The sequence below is a fragment of the Toxotes jaculatrix genome, chromosome 16, assembly GCF_017976425.1.
Source record: "Toxotes jaculatrix isolate fToxJac2 chromosome 16, fToxJac2.pri, whole genome shotgun sequence".
Lineage (NCBI taxonomy): Eukaryota > Metazoa > Chordata > Actinopteri > Toxotidae > Toxotes > Toxotes jaculatrix.
The window spans coordinates 8,236,826-8,259,679 of NC_054409.1; the positions used below are offsets into that span (position 1 = coordinate 8,236,826).

General features: G+C 40.1%; 1 protein-coding gene across 1 annotated transcript in view; it reads left to right on the top strand.

Moving 5' to 3' along the window:
* Window positions 1-22,854, top strand: part of si:ch211-196i2.1 (collagen alpha-1(I) chain) — an 85,324-nt gene that overhangs the window by 57,869 nt on the left and 4,601 nt on the right. Inside the window, exons 24-65 of the mRNA XM_041059467.1 lie at window positions 832-876; window positions 962-1,015; window positions 1,314-1,421; window positions 1,670-1,723; window positions 2,365-2,418; window positions 2,643-2,687; window positions 3,077-3,130; window positions 4,062-4,106; window positions 5,023-5,076; window positions 5,486-5,539; window positions 5,627-5,680; window positions 6,168-6,221; window positions 6,532-6,585; window positions 8,981-9,025; window positions 9,269-9,313; window positions 10,053-10,160; window positions 10,288-10,341; window positions 10,446-10,499; window positions 10,901-10,954; window positions 11,189-11,296; window positions 12,092-12,145; window positions 12,226-12,333; window positions 12,878-12,931; window positions 13,124-13,177; window positions 13,674-13,727; window positions 13,824-13,877; window positions 14,958-15,065; window positions 15,253-15,306; window positions 15,410-15,463; window positions 15,684-15,737; window positions 16,275-16,328; window positions 16,700-16,753; window positions 16,846-16,899; window positions 17,104-17,157; window positions 17,861-17,914; window positions 19,045-19,098; window positions 19,219-19,272; window positions 19,934-19,951; window positions 20,240-20,293; window positions 20,607-20,669; window positions 20,989-21,154; window positions 21,681-21,790. Of these exons, the coding sequence (XP_040915401.1) occupies window positions 832-876; window positions 962-1,015; window positions 1,314-1,421; window positions 1,670-1,723; window positions 2,365-2,418; window positions 2,643-2,687; window positions 3,077-3,130; window positions 4,062-4,106; window positions 5,023-5,076; window positions 5,486-5,539; window positions 5,627-5,680; window positions 6,168-6,221; window positions 6,532-6,585; window positions 8,981-9,025; window positions 9,269-9,313; window positions 10,053-10,160; window positions 10,288-10,341; window positions 10,446-10,499; window positions 10,901-10,954; window positions 11,189-11,296; window positions 12,092-12,145; window positions 12,226-12,333; window positions 12,878-12,931; window positions 13,124-13,177; window positions 13,674-13,727; window positions 13,824-13,877; window positions 14,958-15,065; window positions 15,253-15,306; window positions 15,410-15,463; window positions 15,684-15,737; window positions 16,275-16,328; window positions 16,700-16,753; window positions 16,846-16,899; window positions 17,104-17,157; window positions 17,861-17,914; window positions 19,045-19,098; window positions 19,219-19,272; window positions 19,934-19,951; window positions 20,240-20,293; window positions 20,607-20,669; window positions 20,989-21,154; window positions 21,681-21,790 (2,634 nt within the window). The remainder of the gene's footprint in view (window positions 1-831; window positions 877-961; window positions 1,016-1,313; window positions 1,422-1,669; window positions 1,724-2,364; window positions 2,419-2,642; window positions 2,688-3,076; window positions 3,131-4,061; window positions 4,107-5,022; window positions 5,077-5,485; window positions 5,540-5,626; window positions 5,681-6,167; window positions 6,222-6,531; window positions 6,586-8,980; window positions 9,026-9,268; window positions 9,314-10,052; window positions 10,161-10,287; window positions 10,342-10,445; window positions 10,500-10,900; window positions 10,955-11,188; window positions 11,297-12,091; window positions 12,146-12,225; window positions 12,334-12,877; window positions 12,932-13,123; window positions 13,178-13,673; window positions 13,728-13,823; window positions 13,878-14,957; window positions 15,066-15,252; window positions 15,307-15,409; window positions 15,464-15,683; window positions 15,738-16,274; window positions 16,329-16,699; window positions 16,754-16,845; window positions 16,900-17,103; window positions 17,158-17,860; window positions 17,915-19,044; window positions 19,099-19,218; window positions 19,273-19,933; window positions 19,952-20,239; window positions 20,294-20,606; window positions 20,670-20,988; window positions 21,155-21,680; window positions 21,791-22,854) is intronic.

Here is a 22,854-nt window from a genome sequence, read left to right on the forward strand (position 1 = left end):
CTGTAGTATTTTCATTGGACACAAACATCTCTGTGCTTTTTGCACAGAGGTAGTGGAAAAAGTGAAACCTTGGATTTAATAAGCAGTCAATGCTCCTTTGTCAGCAATAACTTCAGACGGGTCCTTCTCATAGTTATGGATCAGACCTGTATAACACTCAGGAGGAATTTTGGACCGTCCTTATTTACAGAGCTGCTTCAGCTCAGTCCCTTCCTGATCAACATGTGTTCAACATGGACAAGAACAATACAAATAGTTTGTTATAAGTTGAAATAGATTGTGTTTGTTTATTATTGTGACTGACTATGTTTAGAAACATTCATACAGAAATGCAGATAATTCCAAAGAGTTCACTCACTGTTTTTTTCCACCGTACATATGAACAGATGTTGTAAATATCGAATTTAGTCCCAGTTGTGTCCTGGACTGGTCTCACTGGTCCCATCATTTTTTTTACACAGTAACTGTTTCATACACACTGACAGACTGTACAATAAAATATGTGTCCACATTGATCTCTTCTAGCACTCTGTTGGTACACAGTGTGTTGCGGACTCACAGTGCCACCTACTGGTTGTACTGGGTTCCCTGTAGTATAACTCCCTCCCAACAGATTAAAGTGTAAAGATGATGCAAAATAACTTCCATCTTTACTTGCCATGTGAGCCTCTATCTGTCCTTTAAATTCAACCATGAAAGCAGTGATATAGTAATTTGCTCATATATTTTCATCTTGATCCTTCATTATTTAATCTTCAATGATTTCTTAATCTGTCATCATCGTTTCCAGTTTTAAACCATACATCCCAGTCTCTTTAACTTTATTTACAGGGCCCTCCAGGGCAGCAAGGTCCAACAGGTTTTGCCGGGGTCATGGTGGGTGCTCAGTGTAAATCTACAAACATAATTATTGCAAAACATTACTGGCTTAACCTACATTTGGCCATTTTCTTATTCACAGGGTAACAGAGGACCAGATGGAGACAAGGGGGATCTGGGACCTAAAGGCAGCAAAGTAGGACGCAGCAATTTTCTGTTTGTTAACACTGGATGAAGATTAATACAGTGTCATGAGGCTACGTAAAGGAAAAGCTCAACATGTTGGGAAATACACTTCTTCACTTTCTTTTTGTCGACCTACCAGCACTTCTAAAGCTCACTAATTAACACATTACATCTCCTTTCTTTAATCAACACACAAAAACAGACACCAAGAAAGCAAATAAGTGTATTTGCCATTTGTTAACATCTCATGGACTGTATGATTCAGAAAGGTCTCTGTGCATTATATAAAGCCTCTGTTTTTCTCTCAGGGTATTCAGGGGGCAGCAGGCATTAGGGGTCCTCAGGGAGAGAGGGGCCCCACCGGCTTCCCAGGTTTCCTAGGGACCAAGGGCCAGCCTGGCTCCAAAGGTCCTGAGGTATGCTGTGCAGCACTGTAGTTAACTGTAGTGTTTCTCTGTTTGTAAGTGTGGTTTAAAAAGGTGGATCTCCTGATTGTTGCTTCAGATTAAAGTACTTTTCATTACTAGATTATAAACCTACTATGTAGACTTTTTCTTCTTTAGGATAATATTGTATTTCATGCTCTTTTAACCAGGAGAAAGAGGGTGTGCGGTGAAAGTGAAAAGCCAGATAAGCTTGACTGATTTTATATTTCTTCATTCAGGGCTCAAATGGAGAAACTGGCCCTCAGGGAAAACAGGGCAGCCGTGGGTTAAAGGTCAGTGATGACTTGTGCGTCTGAACAGCGAGAAATGTCAGATGACTTCATATGTTGATCCAAACACCAGCTTCAACTGTGAAACATTAGAGCTTCTTGTGGCCTAGTGCATGTGAATTTAACAATCCAGTTTAACTGCGACAACATCAGTTTAACATACTCCTGTTTCTACACTTGGTCATTTCACAGGAACATCAAGTGTTTTTTAAAAAAGAAAATCTAAAAGCAGCATGTGAGTCAGAATAAATAGGCTGAAATCTGAGCTTTGATTGGAATCACTTGTCACAGCTGGAGTCACTCTCAGCCTTCTACTAAAGGCTTAATCCATTGTTAAATAAATAAGAGGATGAAATTTATTTTGTTTATCTGTGAGACACAAGTTAAAATCTTGATTATTTAATTGTTTTTGATTTTAATGATGTTGATTTTAATGATGACGATTTTAATGGAAAATGTCATTTCTACTTTATAATTTCTACACAATTTCACCCATTTTAAGAACAAGAAACTAAACTCATACATTTTTATTTAATTGTTGTTACGGGTTAAAAATACATCTGGAAGTATTTTAAAGAAGACAAACACTTTATACTGATCATTGCTGCTCAGCAACAGACACTAATATCTGAACCTCCTTGAAGGGGAACAAGGGACCAGATGGACACAACGGCAAACCGGGACCCAGAGGGGGCAAGGTATAACACTCCCATCACACTGCCATCACAGACATAAAAGAAATTACACATTCGAGGCAACATTCACAAACAGGTTCTTTTTGGTAATTTACTGCACAGCTGGATCATTTCAGTTCTCCTGGCAGTTTGCTTGGCTTCAAAAACCTGCTCTGTACTTTGCTTCGTGTTCCACTTTCAGTTAGTTATGTTGTCTTCTCTCTTTTCTTTTCTTTTCTTTTCTCCAGGGTCGAACTGGACAGAGGGGCCACACTGGCCCGCCAGGCCCATCGGTAAACTTGCCCACCAAGCCTGTCAGAAGTTATTTAAAGTGTAGTCAGCACAAAACTGTCTGTAGCTCTGGTCAAATGTTCAAAATGCAGGTCCTTAAAAAACAGAACACGGGTGTCACAGATGTAAAACCTAATTTATGAGCTATTTTTAACATAGCTTGCTTTAAACTTATTTACATGCGTTTCTAATTTCACTTCTAGTTATAATCCAGAGGCAGATTTTATACTCACCTGTCATACTGACCTGCAGAGGCTAAACAGAAAAACAACTGTTCACTGTGCAGTTTTTTTTCTAAAAAAATGTTATATTTTAAAAGTAACAAATGGGATGAACCGTTTTGCATGTGTGTGTTGTGTTTGTACGTGTGTTTTTTGTTGATTCCTTCCAGGGTTTGCAGGGGCCACCTGGACCAGAGGGAGCAGAAGGAAAGCCTGGTACACAGGTTCCCATTCTCTATCATATTTCAATCCCATCGCCTGTAAATGCTGTGTGTGCGCGTGTGTGTGTGCATGTGTGTGTGTGTGCGTGTGTGTGCATGCACGCATGTGTCTCCGTGTTTCCTCTACTTTCTGCCACACACTGGACCAGTGTTTATTATTCTGTGAATTATTGTGTTTACATACATGGATTTATTTCACACACACTTTATCATTAGCAATTTTGTTCCCAGCTTTGTCTTTTAGAGGATGTGGGGCTTGTGATCACTACAGAGGGAAGAGACTTCAGATCACATAATCACACACTTCTTAAAAAAAAAAAAAAAAAAAAAAAAGGAGGGAATACATTTTTTTCTGAATACAAGATTATAAGGCTGTTGGGTGACAGGTTTAAGGAGTGACATACTGAAAGACTGCTGAGATAGAAATGTCCTAAAAATGTCAAAACTGACACCCGAGTTGAGTTGAGGAGTAGTAATTGTTGGTTTAGACAGCAGGAGGCAGTCTTTGTACAGTACTGGGGTGAGCTGTTGTGTGTTCTCAGCTCTACAGTTCAGTAAGTGGTGCAGAGTTCATGCTGTGTCTCTGTCTCATTAATGCATCACTGCATTTCACCCAATATTGAAAGAAAGTGCTTTACTTGACTGAGATATGTTTAATTCCAACAGAGGTATACACTGTAAAAAGTGTCCATCTTCATGATTGATTTGATCATGTTTCTGTGTTTAGTCTGAAATCTTATTGTGTTGCAAATAAAATGAAGTTTTGAATGAAAATGAAAAAGAGACTGAATCAAATAACTCAGTAAGATGAAGATTCATGTGCTGAGTTTATACATTAATTCTTTAAAGTGATGATATTTACCATCTGCACTCTGAATGACCTGTTCTGTTGGGAATCATTGCATTGTTGGTATTTTCTCTGTCTCTGTTTCAGGGTCCCTCGGGTGCAGCTGGCAGCCCCGGCAGTAAAGGACCGACGGTAAGACTGTTAGCCGCGGAGTGACCTCAACGTTCGTGTTCGTGACATCATCCCTCCAGCTCGGATTTGTTGGCTCTTTGCCACAAGCTGCAGGGTTCGGCCGAATACAACCACATTATTACGCTTTTACGAGACATCCCAGGGTCAAATTATGGAGGGTTTTATAGATTCGTGGGCAGGAAAACACAAGAAACTCTGCCAAGAAAAAGCTTTTAACAGGACACAACAGAACCTGCTACCAGCCAGTTTCACATATCAGGTGTGTCATGTATCACACACATGCTTTCATATACCATATGTAGCGTAGACACACTGGCATGTGGACAGATGATGTACCTATACTGTATGTGCTTATTGAACATTTCATTCTAAAACCATTGGCAAAATCCCACTGAGTGCTGTAATATTAAAATTTCTCTCCAACCACGAAATAAAAGCGCCGGAGAAAATATTTTATGTTCAGTAAATTTGTGTTTAAACTTTTAATCCTCAGAGAAAACAGGCTTTATGACTTAAAAACTCCAGATGTTCTGCTGATGACTTACAAGTTTACAGTTACCAATATTATTAATTGCTCAAAGACAAATGTAATACTCTCCTGTTAAAGGGTATTAAATTAAACTCTTAATTACCAATACATTCTCCATAATGACATTTAGGGACTAGCTTCATGAATTCCATCAAACAAAAGGCCAAGAGGCAATTAAATGGTAAATTAAGCAGCTATTAGAGAAATACTGAATCAACTAGTTTAAACCTAAAATGTAACTGTTCAGCGCACGTCTGTTATTTGCAAGTAATAAATGACATTTTTATATTTTTGGCTGGCTTTGCAGTTCTCATAATGTTTGCTCTCATTTCTTTCACTTTTCTTTACGTTTTTTTCACAAATCTTTTATTACTGTTACTCTTCTAGGGTTTTCAAGGAATTGCAGGGGAGAGAGGAGCCGATGGTCCACCAGGTTCTCCGGTACGCTCAGTTGTTGTTCTGTGGCTTTGACATTTGAAAGACAGAGGACTTTAAGACTGTAATTACTGTATGAAACGGAGTTTCTCAGAGTTGAGGCAGCCAGGCAGGAAGTTTGTAGATGAACAGATCCATTGAAGCATGTGCTGTAGCTCCAGAAACAGCAGCTGGGCTGACTGTGAAGCCACCAGGGCTTTGTTCAAAGTTGAGAAACTAAGTTTACTGGTCAGACAGTAAACAAGCAGGTTTTCAAAAATGTCAAAGGTTTCGTTAAATGTGCATTTTGCTGTGAATGTTTATGTAAATTTTGCGGTGTCCGGGCTGAATTAATGTCTGCAAAGCTGATTGGATGAACAGATAAACAGTGATTGGTACTTTGGCCCCTTGGTGACACACTGTTTTCATCTGATAGGGGCCACCAGGGAAGACAGGACCCCCAGGTGTACCAGGGCCCCCAGGAGAGAGGGTGAGTCCACAGGCAAACAGATGCCTGTTGTTTGTGTGTCTTTTGTCAGTTATGTAGATTTTGTGTTTTGTGTGTGTGTTTTCTCAGGGTTTCACAGGGAAGCCAGGCATGGAGGGACCTCAGGGCCCAGTAGGCATGTATGTAAGTGATTCTTCAGCAGGGCAGATTCAAGGAATGTACCTGCACTACTTTCTCACAGCATATACACACTGCATGCAGAATATACAGTACGTGAACGGACTCGATATATCTGTCAAAGCACTAGTTATGGATCCAAAGCAGTCTTCTTCATGTACAGGTTTTAATGGGACTTTCAGTTTTTAAATGATTTTCGAGACAGATTTTTAATGTCCCCTTACAACACGTTTATTTAATATTTCATATTTAGTGTATATACATGAAAGTGTTATCACTGAGGGTACCCAAAGTCTGTATAGTCTATAAACTTATGAGACTGATGGACACAAAAAACGTTGCTTTCTCCTTCAGAATACTCCATAAGCTAATAATTTATATCCAGGGACATCCTAAATGATTTCTGTGAATTGTTGTGTGGTGCTGAGTTTGCTGGATTTGTGACATTAGTTGATAATTCATTTCTTCCGTGTGTTGTTCCTGCTGCCATCAGGGTATCCAGGGGAACGTGGGCATGCGTGGGACTCCTGGTTTCATGGGAGAAAGGGTATGTCTTTGTCTCATCTTTGTCTCACCTGTGTCTAATGTTAAAACCTTTGTAAAGGAGAGCTTTGTTGATTGAAGAGAGTAACGCGAACGTGTCGCAACAACAGTAAAAGATTTTAGTGTGGGAAATTTTAAAATCTCTGGCATCGATCCCACCAGAAGAGTGAAAATGATACTCAGATGTTTTTTCTTGTGCAGACTTTTTATTTTAGATGTACTGCTCCAGTTGTAAAAATCTCTTTTAGCAAAAACACATTAACTGTGACCAAAAACAAATCACAATAATAATCTCTTCTTTTCTCCTCCACCAGGGTGAGCCAGGTTTACGAGGTTTACCTGGGCCTCTTGGAAAGCCAGGACCTCCAGTAAGTGTGTTATTTATTGACCCCTGGGACGTGGTTCGGGGTATATGAGAGAAGGACTGAGTATTGTTCAGAGGATTTGATTAAGACTGCAGCGATGATAGGGTCACACCAAAGAGGGTTTGGTAAATAAACTATTCAAGCGTGCAGCTGGTGTGCAGGGGACTGCCAGTTTATGGAGGTGAACGGGTCACAGTGATTGATTTTTGTAGGGGTCACTGGTGGCAAATCTAATGGCAGAGTGAGATGGCATGTCCAACTGATGGGGGGGACAAATAACTGAGTTTCTCTATTCACTGTCCCCCAGCATGAGGAGAAACGCCAGGAGAAATCCTCAGTGACAAAGCATTTTTCTTCACACGTAACAGGCTTCTAACACAGGACCCATGTACCAGGAAACATGAAGACATGCTTCTCTAACTTAAACTCACCGAGCACTTTATTAGAAACACCACACTAATACTGGGTTGTTCCTCCCTTTGTTCTAAAAACAGCCTCAGTTCTTCAACAAGAGGTTGTTCATCTGATGAGCCTGTGTCCACAGCAGCCTCAGATTCCTGTTCTTGGCTGACAGGAGTGGAACCTGACGTAGTCTTCTGCTGTTGTAGTCCATCCACCTCAAGGTTGGATGTGTTGCTCATCCTTAGATGTTTCACCTGCTCAACAAAGTTATAAAGAGGTTACCGGGGTGACCGTGAATTCCATGAATATGCAGGTGTAAAGGTGTTCCTAATAAAGTGCTCGGTGAATTTAAATGTCCATGAACCCTCACCAGAAATGCATGTACACACATACGAGCCTCTATTCAGGCATGTACTGTGTCCACAGACAGAAACGGGAAGGAGGAATTTAAATGTTTTGTTGTTTCTATGATCAGACAAATTCTTTCCCTTGTCTGAACTTGATGGTTTTTCCTCTGTTTCCTCTGTTCCGTTTTGAAGTTGTGAGTGAAGCTAGAAGGTCAGACTTTCCTCTTGAAACTCATCAAAGTTTGTGCACCCTATAAATCAGTCCTCCTCTCTTTTGGTTGGTTAGATTTGGGAATAAGAAAGTCCCTCTTGCATGGAAAGATTTAGTTTCAGTAATGGAACTGGGACTGTTTCCCGAACTTCACTTCTTCTCCACAGTCCTTGCAGTGTCATTGGACACACTTTTTGCTCACTCACATGGTTGCCCACTGCTGTAGTGAATCCATCAATCTGACATGGAGTGAAGTCATACGGTACCAAGGAGGTGGATTAATTAGCTGCTGACTTAAACACTAAATACAGTGGTAAACTGAATGCTTTTGTGTCACTTCACTGGACGCATTGAAAACCACACTCATCACTGTAGAAAATAAGACTGTCCACAAAAGGAAGGCACGGACAGGATGAGCGACGTTCAGTGTTTTGCTGCAAAAGTTTTTTCAAAGTATGAAGTTCTCAGAGGGAATGAAAGAAAATCTAATAAGGTGGACTGCAGACAGAGCCAGTTCTTTAAAAAAAAAAAAAAAAAAAAAAAAAAACTTTTTTCTTATTGGTCCAGGTAAGTTTCTAAACTTCCTGCAGGTGTAGGAGGAAGATAATAGTAGATGCAGTCATTAAAGATGCTCCAGAAATATTTAAAGAACTTAGTGGTGAAGCCTTGAGTGAGATAACAATTCATCAAAGGGAGATATTCATTAATTAAAACTCCCTGAATGTTTACCCACTGTACTTATCTCAGCAAGCAGCCAACAAAAATACCAGCCCTCAGTGTAGATAAAGCATTTGACAAACTAAGTTGGAAGTTTATGTTCAGCACCTTTTTAAAATTTAGCCTTAGAGAATAAAATTCCTACCAGATTAAGGCACTTAATACATCACCAAAGAGGTAACGTCAAAAAGGTTTCACACAACACGTGGCTAACGGACCAGGAATGCCCACTTCCAAACAGCAGCGATCAAGCCCAACTGTGTTTGTTTACAGGAAAACTAAGTCTAAGCCTGTATATGTTATACAAGTAAATGTAAAGCTAATAGCATATTGTTTAAAAATGCACCTGAGCAGCATAAAAAAATACAAATAAGGTATTATTTTGACAAGGTTCAATCCATTCAACTCTTAGAACATGCTCGCCATGAACTGAAAGAAGCAGCTTAATAATTCATGTTACCACTGTTTGCGAACCACTTGTTTTTTTTATTGTATTTTATTTTTGTTATTGTGTTATTTCCCGCAGCATCATTGTGTTCCTTAACCAACAATAGAAACCTTTTTTCACAGGTTAAGTTCAGACTGAGAAAATATTCAAAGAGAGAAGAATATAAATTCAAAAATGGCTTCTGTTTTGTTTTTTATCTTTAACAGTGCACAGATAAAAGTGTGAGTTGCGGTTGGGATTAGCATGTTCTGACTTGCCTTGTCTGTTTTTCAGGGTCTGCCAGGTCCTCCTGGAGAGAAGGGACTCCAGGGACCTCAGGTCAGAGACATCTTTAATAGGACAGTTTGTGCCATAATTCAGTTTTTTCTTCCTACGCATGTTGTTGTTAGATCTAAAATGTGATGATTTAATCATTTAAACTGACTGTCCATAAGGAAATTCAGTTTAATGCTCAGACAAAAGCCCAATGAACAAAGACATGCATATTCAGAGTCTTATAGTTTTCTGTTTCTTAACCAACCAGTGGTTTAAGTGGTTAGTAACTTTTGTTATTTCTCACAGGGTCGACCTGGAGATGAAGGACCCAAAGGGATACCGGGCCCAGCAGTGAGTTATAGTTCATAGTGAAGCTGAGGACATTGCATATCAAGTTTGTTGGACTGTATTTTCACAAAGGCACATTATTCCATGTTATGACACTTTGTTCTTACATTTAAGTTGCACTTTAGACGAGGGCACAGCTTTTTTTCCTGTCATTTTATTTTGGTTTGATGATTTGACTCCTCATGAAGAGAGAGGATGGGCACACCACAGCAGGGTGGTGTGTCTGAAATGATGAAGGAGCAAAGTTCTGGTTTAAATGAGTTTGGAATTGCTGTACACATCCCTCACATACAGGGAGAGACAGAAAGCAAGATTGCACGACATCAGTATCAATGCAATATCAACACAATAATGAATAAGTATATTAAATATAGCAGCATCATTTTCACAGAGGAAGAATTCACCTCACTGTGAAATTGAGAGCACTGGCTCGTAAATTGAACAAAAAAAAGGGGATTTCATTGATTTGCTATCAGTGAGGTCACTACAACACATGCTGATACATGCTCACAGTCAATGAACCATTCATCACAAACATAAGAAAATACCTGCCGTTATGTCATGACTGTACTTACTGATGTGAATCACTGATTGATAAAACCAGAGCCAACAGTGGTTTGACAGCCTCTCTCTACATATGTATGTGTTTGTTTACACTGGTTCTCTAATGTATTCATCAAATTAAATTTGATGGCATTGATAAACTTGATCTCTGTTCTAACAGCTGTTCTGTGATTTCTAGGGCCCTCCAGGTCTTCCAGGTGCTATTGGGGCAACTGGAAAACGTGGGCCCAGGGGAAGCATTGGGCCCCCAGGACCTCAGGGGCTACAGGGGCCAGCAGGAATCCCAGTGAGTGGGTACCTACCATCAGCTGCTGTTTTTCTTTATGTCACTTGTGGTCTGGAAAGATGAGCATCCATCTTTATTTTCATTGAAATACATTTGTCTGAACAGCATGTTTGTTGGATCTCTTCAGGGCCCGCAGGGTGCAGACGGGTTAACAGGAGCAGCAGGGAAAAGAGGACCCAAGGTAAACTACAGGACATATAAGAATCATGTAATATGAGTGTTTTATTATCATTTTTGTCATAAGTAGTTTATGTTCGGTGACTGAACTGATATGATAATCTGCAGGGCTTACCTGGTTCACCTGGTGATGCTGGTCCTGCAGGACAAGATGGACAACAGGTTGGTAAAAGTGCTATAGTGGAACAGAACAGTTTGGAGCCTTTTTGAAAATCGTAAGCTGCAGTGTATCCTGAGATTGGGTGCGTCTCTAACATGAGCCACACATGTGATCAGTAATATCTTGAATCAATTCTGGATTTTACAGGCAGCTATTGTGGAGATACTAGATCTATAGATCTGTTATATTCTGAGAGAAAATTGTGACCAACAACGGAGAAAAGAGCGTAAATGTGATGATGGAAAAGTCCTTATCACCTTTACACAGTTTCATGCAGTAATGTGATGATTCTTGGTTCAAACATAACCAGTGTCTTCATCCACATTTACTTACATAAGTGTAACACTCAGGAGAGAGAGGATTGGAGGGCCCAAAATGATTGTTTTGACTTTTGACTCATCAGGGTCTCCCGGGCCAAACAGGAGTTGAGGGCCCACCTGGACGGAAAGGAGACCAGGTCAGCGATTGCAGCAGCACCATTCCTGAGTCTCTGCATCAATATTTGCACAAACCACAAGCAACTTAAAAATCGTTTAAAGAGCATTAGTTTTGTACAACATGAAGCCAAGTTGACTTTGTTTAATGTTGTGAAATAATCTGCAGCCTCAGGTTTATAAAAAGCTAATAATGTTTTCTCACTGAAAGACCTGCAGTTGGATTTCCTGTCTTCTAATGTTGTCGCGTTTGACAGGGGGACTTAGGGGGCTGTGGGAAACCTGGTCCTTCAGGGCCCCCAGGAGAGAGAGGATTGGGGGGCCCAAAAGGCCTGCAGGGACCACCTGGACCAGTGGGTAAAGAGGTAGGTGCATTTATCTGCTGTTTATACAAAGATGATTTTCACTTTGAACAATTACAGATGTGGACGCACATGTTGAGCTGCTGTCTCATAAATGACAGAGCAGCTCCACAGGAGGTGACTTTCCAATTCAGTGAAGAATTTAAAGACCTCATCACATCACCATCACCTCCACCATGTTTGCTTTATAACATCACACAAACAGTCAGGGTGTTGTGTTGTGGTGAACAGATGTGCTTGTTTTGTGTGTCTTTTTTTTATTGGTAGAATCTGATTGTAATCAGCCTATAATGACTAAAAATATTTCAGGTGCTGCATGAAATAGGTATAAGAATAGTTTGACAAGCATTAAACCGCCATCACTGTTACATAAGCTGTGAAATTACATGTTCCCGATGATGCGTTGGTGGCAGCGCTTAACTCTGGTCCCTTTGAGGATTGTCAGATGTTGATTATATAACAAATCAGAAGAGAGCACTGGCAGGGCTGGTAATTTCTGTGATACCCTCAGAAGGTCTTCACTCAGCTTTATGAAACGTGTGCTGCACAAACTGTAAATATACCTTCCTTCCACCTTTAAGCACCTGAAAACAAAAACCTACGCTGCTGGCTTATAATATTTTCTGTTCATTGTTGTATTGTCAGCAGAGACAAAGAGACAAGAGACAATACACAGAAACAAACAGATCAAATGCAGCTTCAGCTGCCACTAACGCACAATTTAATGAGGTGTTTTTGTTCTGAAGTGCAATAAAACAACTACTCACCTCCAGGATTCTGTTAACTAATCTTCTGCAGGGTGATGTCGGGCATCCTGGTGAAGCTGGAGATCCCGGTCCCAGAGGGGAGAAGGTAAAACTCACTACTACTTTACTTTACTTTGTTAAAGGTGAATGGATAAGTTAAAGTTCATCCTGTGTTGCTGTCCACAGGGTGGGATGGGACCTCATGGTTTGTCTGGTCGAGAAGGCCCCTGGGGAGCCCTCGGAGAAATTGGAGAAAGGGGTCCAGAGGGAGCAAAGGGCCACATTGGACTAATGGTGAGCATTTTTTACTCCTCACGGACTTGTGGCAGTTGTGTGTTTGGTATTTTTGTCACATTATAATGAAACCCCAACTTACCAACTTCTTAAATGTTGGATTTTGGAAGGTGAGTGCAAAGGACAAGGTAAGAAAGCAGGAAAGAACTGAGAGACAAACGCTTGTGGTATTTAAAAGTTTTGATTGTATAATGTCTACAAGAGATGCAGTAACAAAGATCTAGTTTTCGAGTTTTCTTTGTGGTGACTATGCAGTATCCATAAAATGGAAGAGTCATAATAAAAAAACAGGAATTTTACAAACTGATGGAACAGAAATAGCGACATTTTTGTCTTTAATGCCTTTGGGCTTCTGGAGTTCCCCTGTAATGAAATGAGGAGAATCAAGATCAGACTTAAACCAGTGAACAACTCTGCTGGTTATTTCAGTTCATCACTGTTATTTCAGTTAAGTATCAACACAAATGGGATATAAAACTGATCTGTCTGATTGATGAAAACCAGTAGAAACTGCTCCTGATGTCGCATTCTTTCTCTTGATCAGGGTGAGCCGGGGCTGATGGGTGAAGTGGGACCTGCAGGTCTGAGGGGGTTACAGGTGAGTTTGTTCACCGGGATGTATCGATGCTGTGGACAAATTAAATTAACCTTTATTGGCCAGTCCAAGCTGTGATTGGCATTTATTGATAAATCTTACAGATTGATTTTGTTTTAAGTGTTCTTTCTGTCTCCACACACGTTCCAACGGATGTGTTTAGTTTTGCCTGCGGTGTGTTTGTGCTTATTTTAGGCATTGCCAGGCCCTCGTGGACTTCAGGGGCCAGATGGACCTCAGGGACAGAAGGTGATGAAAAAGACAGCCCTTAATGTTCTTAATAACAGTTTTATTGAAATACATCAAAACAGGATTAAGCAAAGTTTTTGACATGAATTTTACTTGTAGCTTAGAATTGCTTGTATTGATATTGAATTGATGGTATTTCTGGTAATGAATGATTCATGGTCAGTCAATTTAAAACAAAGGTTTTTCCTGTGTGGCTTAGCAACAGCAAATAAAGTGTCTGAGAGTAACTCTGTGCCCAAGGTCATGAGTGTGAACTCCAGGTTGTCCCTGTGGACAAACATTACAGTGGCTGATGAAAAGGAGTAAAAGTGCTGGTCCTCACTAATCACCTGATTGAGAGGACCCCAACCCTGCCAGGCACATGTTGTACCATTTCTGATGCACCTTCTTTTTGTCTATTCGGTGCCTCATCCACAGAGCTCTGCTTGAATCTAATCAGTTAAATTAGAGGAAATGTCAAAGGAGCAACATTAAAGATTTTCATTCATCTCTCCAGGGGGAGTCTGGGCCCTTAGGAATTACTGGACCTCCTGGGTCCAGGGGCCCTCAGGTAAAACTCTGATACCATTTAACGTTTTGTACAACACTGTATGGAGCATGTCAGTGGAAAGCCATCCATTTTGCTCTCTGTTTGTCTTGTTCATAGGGAATAATGGGAGCACATGGTGTCAGAGGAGACACAGGGACGCTGGGACCACCTGTAAGTGTCCCTGAGTATCAGGAAATAGTTCCCTTTGTTTTTTTTTTTGCCCTGCAAAATGCACTCAGATAAATATTTCATCTGTCGCACTAAAGTTATCCTCACACTGTCCTTTTGTCTGAACTCTGTAAACCTCCTCCTGCATTTGACTCGTTTTCTCCTGTTGTGCACATTGTTCTGTATTGGCAGTTTTGTCGTTTGGCCCCAGTTCTGCTCCATGAGTGCTGCTAATGGAGGCAGCATTTTTAAAAGCATGATTTTCCCTTTGTTCTATTACAGCAAACATGACAAATTATTGAATGGGAGGACTACACCTTTAAGTGATTAAGAGAGAAATCCAGCTAATAGCAGTGGTATTCAGGATTTATGAAGTGGTGCAGGCCTGCTGAAGGAATACAAAGAACGAGCTTAGACTGAATCACCTGATCTTCTCATCTTCTGACAACTGCAGCCCTGATAGTGAAATAAAAAACAGTGCAGCAAGCTGCAATGAAACAAACATAAGTGAGAGTATCAGGTACATCTAGCGTGTTTTTAGCTTCAGTAGCAGCATGGCTTTAGATGGGTCGGCAGTGTCAGTCTGTTGGACGGTCCACCACTGTGGTCCAGGCTGAAATGTCTCACTATTGGATGTATGGTGATGAAATTTGCTGCAGACATTCATTCGCCCCTCAGGTAAACATTACCAGCTAACATCAGCATGTTATCATTGTCACTGTGAAAATATTAGTATGCAGATGTTAGCATTTAGCTTGAGGCAGCATTGGCAGCCTTACAGAGCTGCTAGCATGACTGTAGGTCCTTAGTCTTGTTTTCTTTACATTAAAATAAATTCTGAGGCATCAGACAAACTAATTACTTACTGTCTGTTGTTGAGGAAGTCAATCATTTGAAGTTGTCTTTGGATAGATGGCTGAAAATTGAAGTGGTGCAGTATTTGATGTCTGATGTCTACACTATTTTTGCTGATTCTGATTCTGATTCTGTTAACTTCAGTTAACACTACAAAACAAAAGAACTTAATAACTTGATAAGGTGATTATGTTGTATCACATGTGCATTATTACATTTGCATGGCAGGGTCCAGTAGGACAAGTTGGACCTCAGGGAGACCAGGGGGCTAAAGGTGAACCAGGGGCACAGGGAATGAAGGGAGAACCAGGAGCTCCAGGTCCACCTGGGGAACAGGTTTTTGTCATTTCATCTACCTAATACATGACAATTATAAATCAATGAAATATGACCTCAGTGCATGCCTACATGGGACTGTACCTTCTTGAAAAATACATTCATTGAAAATAAGCATGTATTTTTAATGTATGACTGTGTGCAAATATCCATAAATCTACCTCAGTAATATTGATTACCTGTGCAGGGTGAGGATGGTCTGCCCGGAATCAGAGGTCCTCCAGGTCTCCCAGGGTTTGAGGTGAAAACTAAACTACTATTAAGCAACATCAACACTTTCTCTGATGTTAATAACCACTGCTGATCGAACTTTGTCATTTCTGCTTCTTCTGTTTCTTTTTCAGGGGCCTCCTGGAGAGATGGGACCCCAAGGTCCCCCAGGTCCCCCGGGGGCTTCTGTAAGTGTGTGGATGTGTACAGCACAGAAACACTGTGAATGAGGAAATCACATTTTTGCCTTCAGCATCTAATCTATAATTGTACCAGTTGTTTGTAATTAATTATTAAGAGTCAAACAGACATTCAAAAAATTATAGTTCAGATGTTTTGTGTGATATCCTCTGTCTGAAAGAAAGTTATCTTAACAGCAAAATGAGAAAGACTATTGTTGCTGTGCAGGGAGCGCAAGGAAGACCAGGACCTGAGGGGAAACAAGGAATGAAAGGGGAGAAGGTAAGATGTTTCCCCTCTGATTCCAGCCATTATCTGCTGACCGGCTCATGGCTGTAGGTTATTATATTATTCTACAGACATGAGAGTGATATCAGTCTTCTCATGCAGCTAAATAATATGCAAAGCAAACAAACATATTTCCAAAATTTCTCCTTTCCCAACCTCCTACATGCAGTATGATGGGGGGGTTAAGCTAGTCCACTACATTTCCTAATACTGTTTAACACATAGTTTTACACATAAATTGTTTTTTGGCCACTAATGTTGGACTGTCAGAATCTTCAGTATCAAACAGCTCTGTTTCGGTAGTTTTGTAGGAACATATATTTGCCATTAATTCTGTTTACAGAATTATATGAATTGCATGATGTGTTCACAGCTCAAAAAATATTCTGTGTTTAGTTTTTATTATACACTTACACGCATTGGTTGTTTCTGACCCTTCTCCTCTCCTTCTCCTCTGCCAAACATTTTGCAGTTGGAATGTGTCCAAAGAGATGCTGAAGACACTGATGAGTTTTTGTTGTCCCCCTACAGGGAGACGATGGCAAGAATGGATCCCCAGGGAAAACTGGTCATGTTGGCAGGAGGGTAAGAGCTTTCCGCTTCAGTGTTGGGAAGATTTTGCAGGTGAAATGCTGTTCTAATAATGTAAGGATGTAGCAAGACAGTTGAAATGGTGGATATTCAGTCATTATCTCTGTTTGTAATACCAATGCTATTACTTTTTTAACTTTGTGAAGAAGAGCATTTGCTTAGTGTTGATAACAGGAATTCTTTTATAGCTATAGTGGTGCTTGTGTTTGGACAGGAAAATGGCCAGAAACAGCCATTCTGACAACCACTGCACAAACAGATTCATACATAAAATATTAGGTTGTTCTTTGTGTGTGTGTGTGTGTGTGTCCGTGTCCTCTTGCTTTCTGTTGCCTCATTGAAAAACATGGCGCACTCATCCTCAGGGGAAACGAGGGAAGGCTGGAGTTAGGGGCACCAGGGGAGACAGAGGACCAAAGGTGGGATATATGGAAACAAGACCTCGGGCTTTGTGTACTCCTGGTTTAATTATGATGTATGAGCCAACAGTAGATTGTATTTTGTCGTTCAGGGCAAAAAGGGAGACACAGGACTGGAAGGCCTCCCCGGGTGGCCAGGTCTCATTGTAAGTCAGTATATTTGTTCACCTAACATCCATTCATGAGCCTATCCACACATTAGCTCTGAGACCGTCTGTTCAGCAGTCTGTCCAATTCAATGATTTGGAGACAAGAAATGTACAAATTAATGAGTTTTGGAATTAAAGTGCATTTCATCAGACAGTGAACTGACGTCCATTTGATAAATGTTTTCCATTTTTGTCATTAAGGGAATCCCTGGGTTACGTGGAGAGCTGGGGGATCAAGGGAAAAAGGGAAAAGAGGTAAACAAGAATTAATAAACCTGATACAGATTCAATGAAAGCTTTCCATTCAGGACCAAACCCAGCTGGATCTCACTGGATTCAGTTTGTTAAAACACGTCTAGTTTCATTTAGTTTTAGCTAAAATAATAGTTGTTCATCTTTGGTTTTGTAAAACATTGCAAATTGAATTGCTTCCATTTATACAATATACCTCTGAAAGACTCATTAGCTGTGAATAACCTCCATCCCAGTAAAAGATTACATTTGGGAAAAAAAAAAGAGAGAAGTATAAAACAGTAATGGTAAAAGAAAAATATAAAACAAAAAAAGAATAAATACATTTAATTCATAAGAGGAAAATCGTATGAAATATGAGAGCTCATTACAGAACTGTAATTCAGTTAATAAGGGGAATATGTGTAACAGCAACTAAAGGCTCATAACAGCATCATTACCAATAAATAAAAGGAAAAACATTTCTTTACAACCTCTTCTTCCACTTCATGAGAGTAACACACAATTTTCATGTTGCTCTGATTGTCATTTCAACGAGCAAGGATGGTTTATAACTGATAGAGTTAATAAGCAGAAATGGGGAAAAAAACATTAATATTGAGCTGCGTGTTTAAAATGTCTTTACCTGATGGGTTTAGTTTGGTTTCAGCAGATCAGCACAGTTATTTTTATTGTGGAGGTTAAACTGTAGCATTTGTGTCCTCAGGGTGAGAAAGGAGACATGGGACTGTCCGGACCACCAGGAACTGATGGCACGAAGGTAGGAGCTGTCAAGATTGAATGTGTTAATAAAGAGATAAACATAATGTCCTGCAAAGTAAATGATAATAATAATAGTTAAGGTGGTAACTTTGTCTGTGTCGGTGTCCATGTCCATAACATCCCTTTACCAATTACTGTAAACAAGCCTCAGTAAAATAATGTCACATATTTGTATTTTTGTGTGTTGTATGTAAACAGTAATAATTACTACACAGTTACGGAACATATTTCAATCATGACTTCTGCCTTATGAAACCATATAATACTTACAATACACACACACATAGTGAAGAATCAGAAAAGAACAGTGAGGGACACTTGTCTTTGACTCACATATGTCTCACACCGTTCACAGGCTGTAAAATCACTCCTTCACTCACTCAGTCGCTGATCCCTTTAGGTTAGACATTAAATAGTTTATGGTGAGCAGTGAATTAAGATTTCAGATGCGACGTCAGCACGTGTGGAGTCACACAACGGTAATTTTAACATCTAGAAAACGTGACACATTGAATTGTGGAATTATTAGTAGGAAGTAGTGTACGAGCCACTGGCATTTTATTGTGTATGCATTTCACACTCACAGCCTTCAGACACTGAAACAAAATGACAGAGGGTACACATGGAGCATTATGTAGGAAATAGAGAACAATCTTACCATGAGCGAGGAGTTGGATTGACTCATAAAGGGGGTGTGAAGGGTCTTGTGTGATGAGGGTTGTTTGACATCGAGCTGAATGGGTATAGAGATCTGATAACAGGGACTGGGTGGTGCTTGTTATATCGTACCAGCAGATTTGTTCTCAAGTGGGACTTATCGGTGATTTAAGAGGATTTGTGCCATTCACCATATTTGTCATACTGAAAATTTCCTTTTAGACACAAACAAAATTCATCACTGGTCCAAACCTGTAGTGTGAACCATGAACAAATACACTAACCCTCATCACAATCTCACAAACACAAATGTCCTAATGAAGACGTGGTGATGGTCAGTCTGAAATGAGCCATTTACTTACAGTTTGTGTGGCTAAGATGATTTTATGACTTGGAGCAAGCCTCACAGAAAGACGTGAGTAAATTTCAGGACAAGAGTAGTCATTTATGTTGTGATTTTTTTTTTCCCAGGGAATTCGTGGTCCTGTTGGGTTGCCAGGTCCAGTGGGCCTAAAGGGAGAGCAGGTACGCAACATAAAGTTTGTAGTTCGTCATGCTGCTTTCACCATTGTGTTTTGAAACTTGAATTTTGACTACATGTAAAAAGGTTTTTATGATCTTGACCTTAATTTCTGTTTTTTTAAGGGGAGTATTGGTCTTCCAGGGCAGAGGGGTTTACCAGGGATGCCAGGAATGCCTGTAAGTTGTTAATTCACTTTGTAAAAGACATTTTTTACAAACTTGTCCAGCACCTTTAGTTTATTTAATATGCCTGTTGTTTCCTCCTGTCATGTCCCTCTTTTCCTTTGTTTGCAATCAGTGTTTTGCTTTTCAGTTTAGTTTTAAATGTTGGTTCTTTCTTTTGTTTTCTGTGAAATTCCCTTTGGGTACACAAAGTTTATTCAGGCAAAGCTTTTTTACTTCTTCATTTTTTTGTTTGTCTGGGACATTCAGCGTTTTAAATTCAGGCCGCTCATCTGTCACTCAGATACTTTGCTTTCAGACTGTGTCTGAAAAATGGTGATAGCACAGAAGTGGAACGTGTGATGGAAATGTTATTATTTTATAATAACCCCAGTCCTTCCTGTAAAGTACAGACAGCTATCTGTCAGCCAACTAATCAGCTGCCAGTCTGCTGAATCTCTCTCAGTTCAGCAGCACATGATGACTGTGTTCAACCCACTGTGACTCAGGGGGAAAGAAATCCATTGACTTGAGTTATAAAATCTGTGAAGCTGTGGCTGATGGGTTCGTAATGCAGTAGATAAAAGGACTCAGAAGCTCATTGTTGATAAATGCACTTCACAGTGGAAAATCATACTAATGTGCTTTTCTTCTCCTGTTCTCTCCTCTGATGCAGGGTTTGTTTGGATTAAAGGTATGAAATCGTCAACTCAAGCACTCTCGTCTTTACACTTCAGCTCTCACTCATCATTATCTGAAGCAAACACCTCGGAGGAATCTTTTTTTTTTTTTCGTTTTACATTGCGATCGCTCTGGTTTATGTTGATAGCACATATAATCATAAAGCTGTCACACTTTGGAGTTAGTGTTAGATTGTAATGGGATTTTGCAGGAATCTTTATTTCCATATTGATGTATTTTGTAGTAAATGGTGCGGCATCACCGCGCAGAATCATACGTTCATATGTTTCCCTCCCTGCAGGGTTTGAAAGGATACCAAGGTTTGCCCGGTCTGCCTGGCAGGAGAGGCCTCCCGGTAAGTTTACAGCTTTTAGACAACACAGGATGAAACGAACGAAGTGTATCAGTGTATCAGTTACCATAAAATGTTTACAATACAGTAGCTACTGTACATTACTTTCAAAGTATACATTGGATAATACATTAGCTAATATTATCTTAACATTCAGGGGAAATAAATAAAAAAATTGAGATGTTCTGCAGCGACTTGAATTACTGTTTTAATCTTTTAAACGATCTAGTTGAATACCACATTATTTATTTATTTATTTATTTATATATTTCTTATTTGGTGCTTTTGTCATTTGTGCATCCACCTTGTGTTTTAGGGTCCACCTGGTGTTCCTGGACCTCCAGGACAGTCACTCAACATGACTTTGACTCAACTCAAGGCAAGTTATTCAGATCTTTAGTGTCCATTTAAAGTATTTTCTTTAATGTGGGATTACAATTGCAAAATCTTCTGTCATAACAGCATGTCCAATATGTCAAATGAAGAAAATACAGGACTTGTACTGAATATTACACAGTTTTAAATAAAAACAGCAGAAATATGCAAAACATTCTGTTTAGAATATGAATCTTTTCTGCAAATAGAAAGACAGCATTGTGTTTTGTTTTGTTTTTTTGCATTACTGTTTTGCTACTCAAAATATGACATTAACTAAAAGCATCTGTGTGTGTGTTTTGTAATTCTCTTTCCGTGTCCAGGACCTGATGTATGTGTCCGATAAGCCCAACTATCCCCTGATCCAGACCCTGCTGGACTCTCTGCAGCAGGAGCTTCGGCTGCTGGTGGATCCTCCTGATGGCAGCAAGGAGCATCCAGCCACCACCTGTCTGGAGCTGTGGCTCTGTCACCCTGAGTACAGCAGCGGTCAGTTACAGAAGTTACACTGATCCACACTTAATCACTGTATTTTTGAAATCACTGAGGTACTGCAGTTGTATTTCGGACCTCTGTCCTTTCTGTTTGATGTGTGCATCACCCTCCAGGAGTTTTGATATTGATGCTGATATTGATATTGATGAAAACTTGAAACACAAGCAGCTTTATCAGCTGTGAATATTCTCATTGATCACAGACATGTACACGGTGACCGAGATTGGCTCGGGACATTTGTTGTGTCATCACCTGTTTGTTTCATCCCTCATTTCCCATCATGTTTCTGTCCTCAACTGTGTCATGAACACACGAGCCACTGAAACCTTTGTTTTCTCAGTAGCACCTTCACATGCATGAACATTTTAGTTTAGAAAATCTTTATAGAATTTTCCTCTCTTAAAAGTTATTTATTGAAGTCTTCATCCAGTATGTTGTAGTGGTCGTGTCACCAGTACTGCTCAGGTCTTCCTGTCACTGTGGAGAACCCTTCAGATATCAGTGAGCCCTTTCTCTGCAGGAATGTATTACATCGACCCCAACCAGGGCAGCCCGGCTGACGCTCTGCTGGCTTACTGCAGCTTCTCTTCCACATCAAAACAGACCTGCCTTCATCCTCGAGACTCTCAGGTATAAAGACATCACCAGAGAAGGGCTGCGGGGGATTGCACCTCTGTACCAATGACATGCCCGCTAACTCGACATAGCTGTATAGTTGTATGACCTGAATCTCAGTTTGGTGAATTAGTCAGTCAGCTCACAGCTTCAGGGTGTTGACTGAGACATCTGCAGTGATGATGTGAACTTCAGAGATCCACTGTTTGCCACACACACACACACACACACATACACAGACACACACACACACACATATTAAATAATGTAGACCAAAGGAACTGGACTCACAAAAGTAGACAAACTGTCAAACTATGTACACTGGGCTTTATGCTCATAGCAGGAGAAAACTTCAATTCATTTTTTTTTTGCATTATCTTTAATTGCCACTTGTGGCCACAGTCACTGTTGTTCACTCAAAGTTACATAGTCTGCCTCTTAGATAATTGTGCTGCCAGGTTTGGCGAGGCCTCTTTGGTAAAGGAGATCTAGATCTCAGGAAACCCTTAAAAAGGTAGACAGAAATAAGCCATGGTGCTTTAAATTTAAAATAATATTGAAATAAAGTAGAATAAAGGTAGAAGGTATAAATAGCGATGATGACCTTTATTATTCACCTTAGCTTTTTTAAATACATAGACGTATACTGACCTTTTTCGGAAGTTGGTAACTATATGCTGTATAGTGTAAAACATTTTTTAAAACAGACAGTGTTCAGCTATGTAAGCTTTGTGCATGAAAATGTTGACATCCCTGTGGGAAGGAGAGGAGCAAGGCATGGCTGAGTGAGGCACTACCTTCATTCAAAGAGCATCGGGATGATCAGGAAACACATATTGTTCTTTATGAATTTCCTTTTCTGTACTGCTGTCTGTATGGAAACACAAGCCACCCATTTCCCTCTCACCCTCTCCTCTCTAACACAGTCTGTACTAAATAAAACATGAACTCACACACTTCATATTATCCAAAGAATAATGTGAATTGGTCGTGTGTAGCATGAAGTGGATGCATCTGTTACTAAAGTAGCCAATTTACTTGTGGTTCATGCCTGAGCTGCATGCTAATCCGGAGTCTAT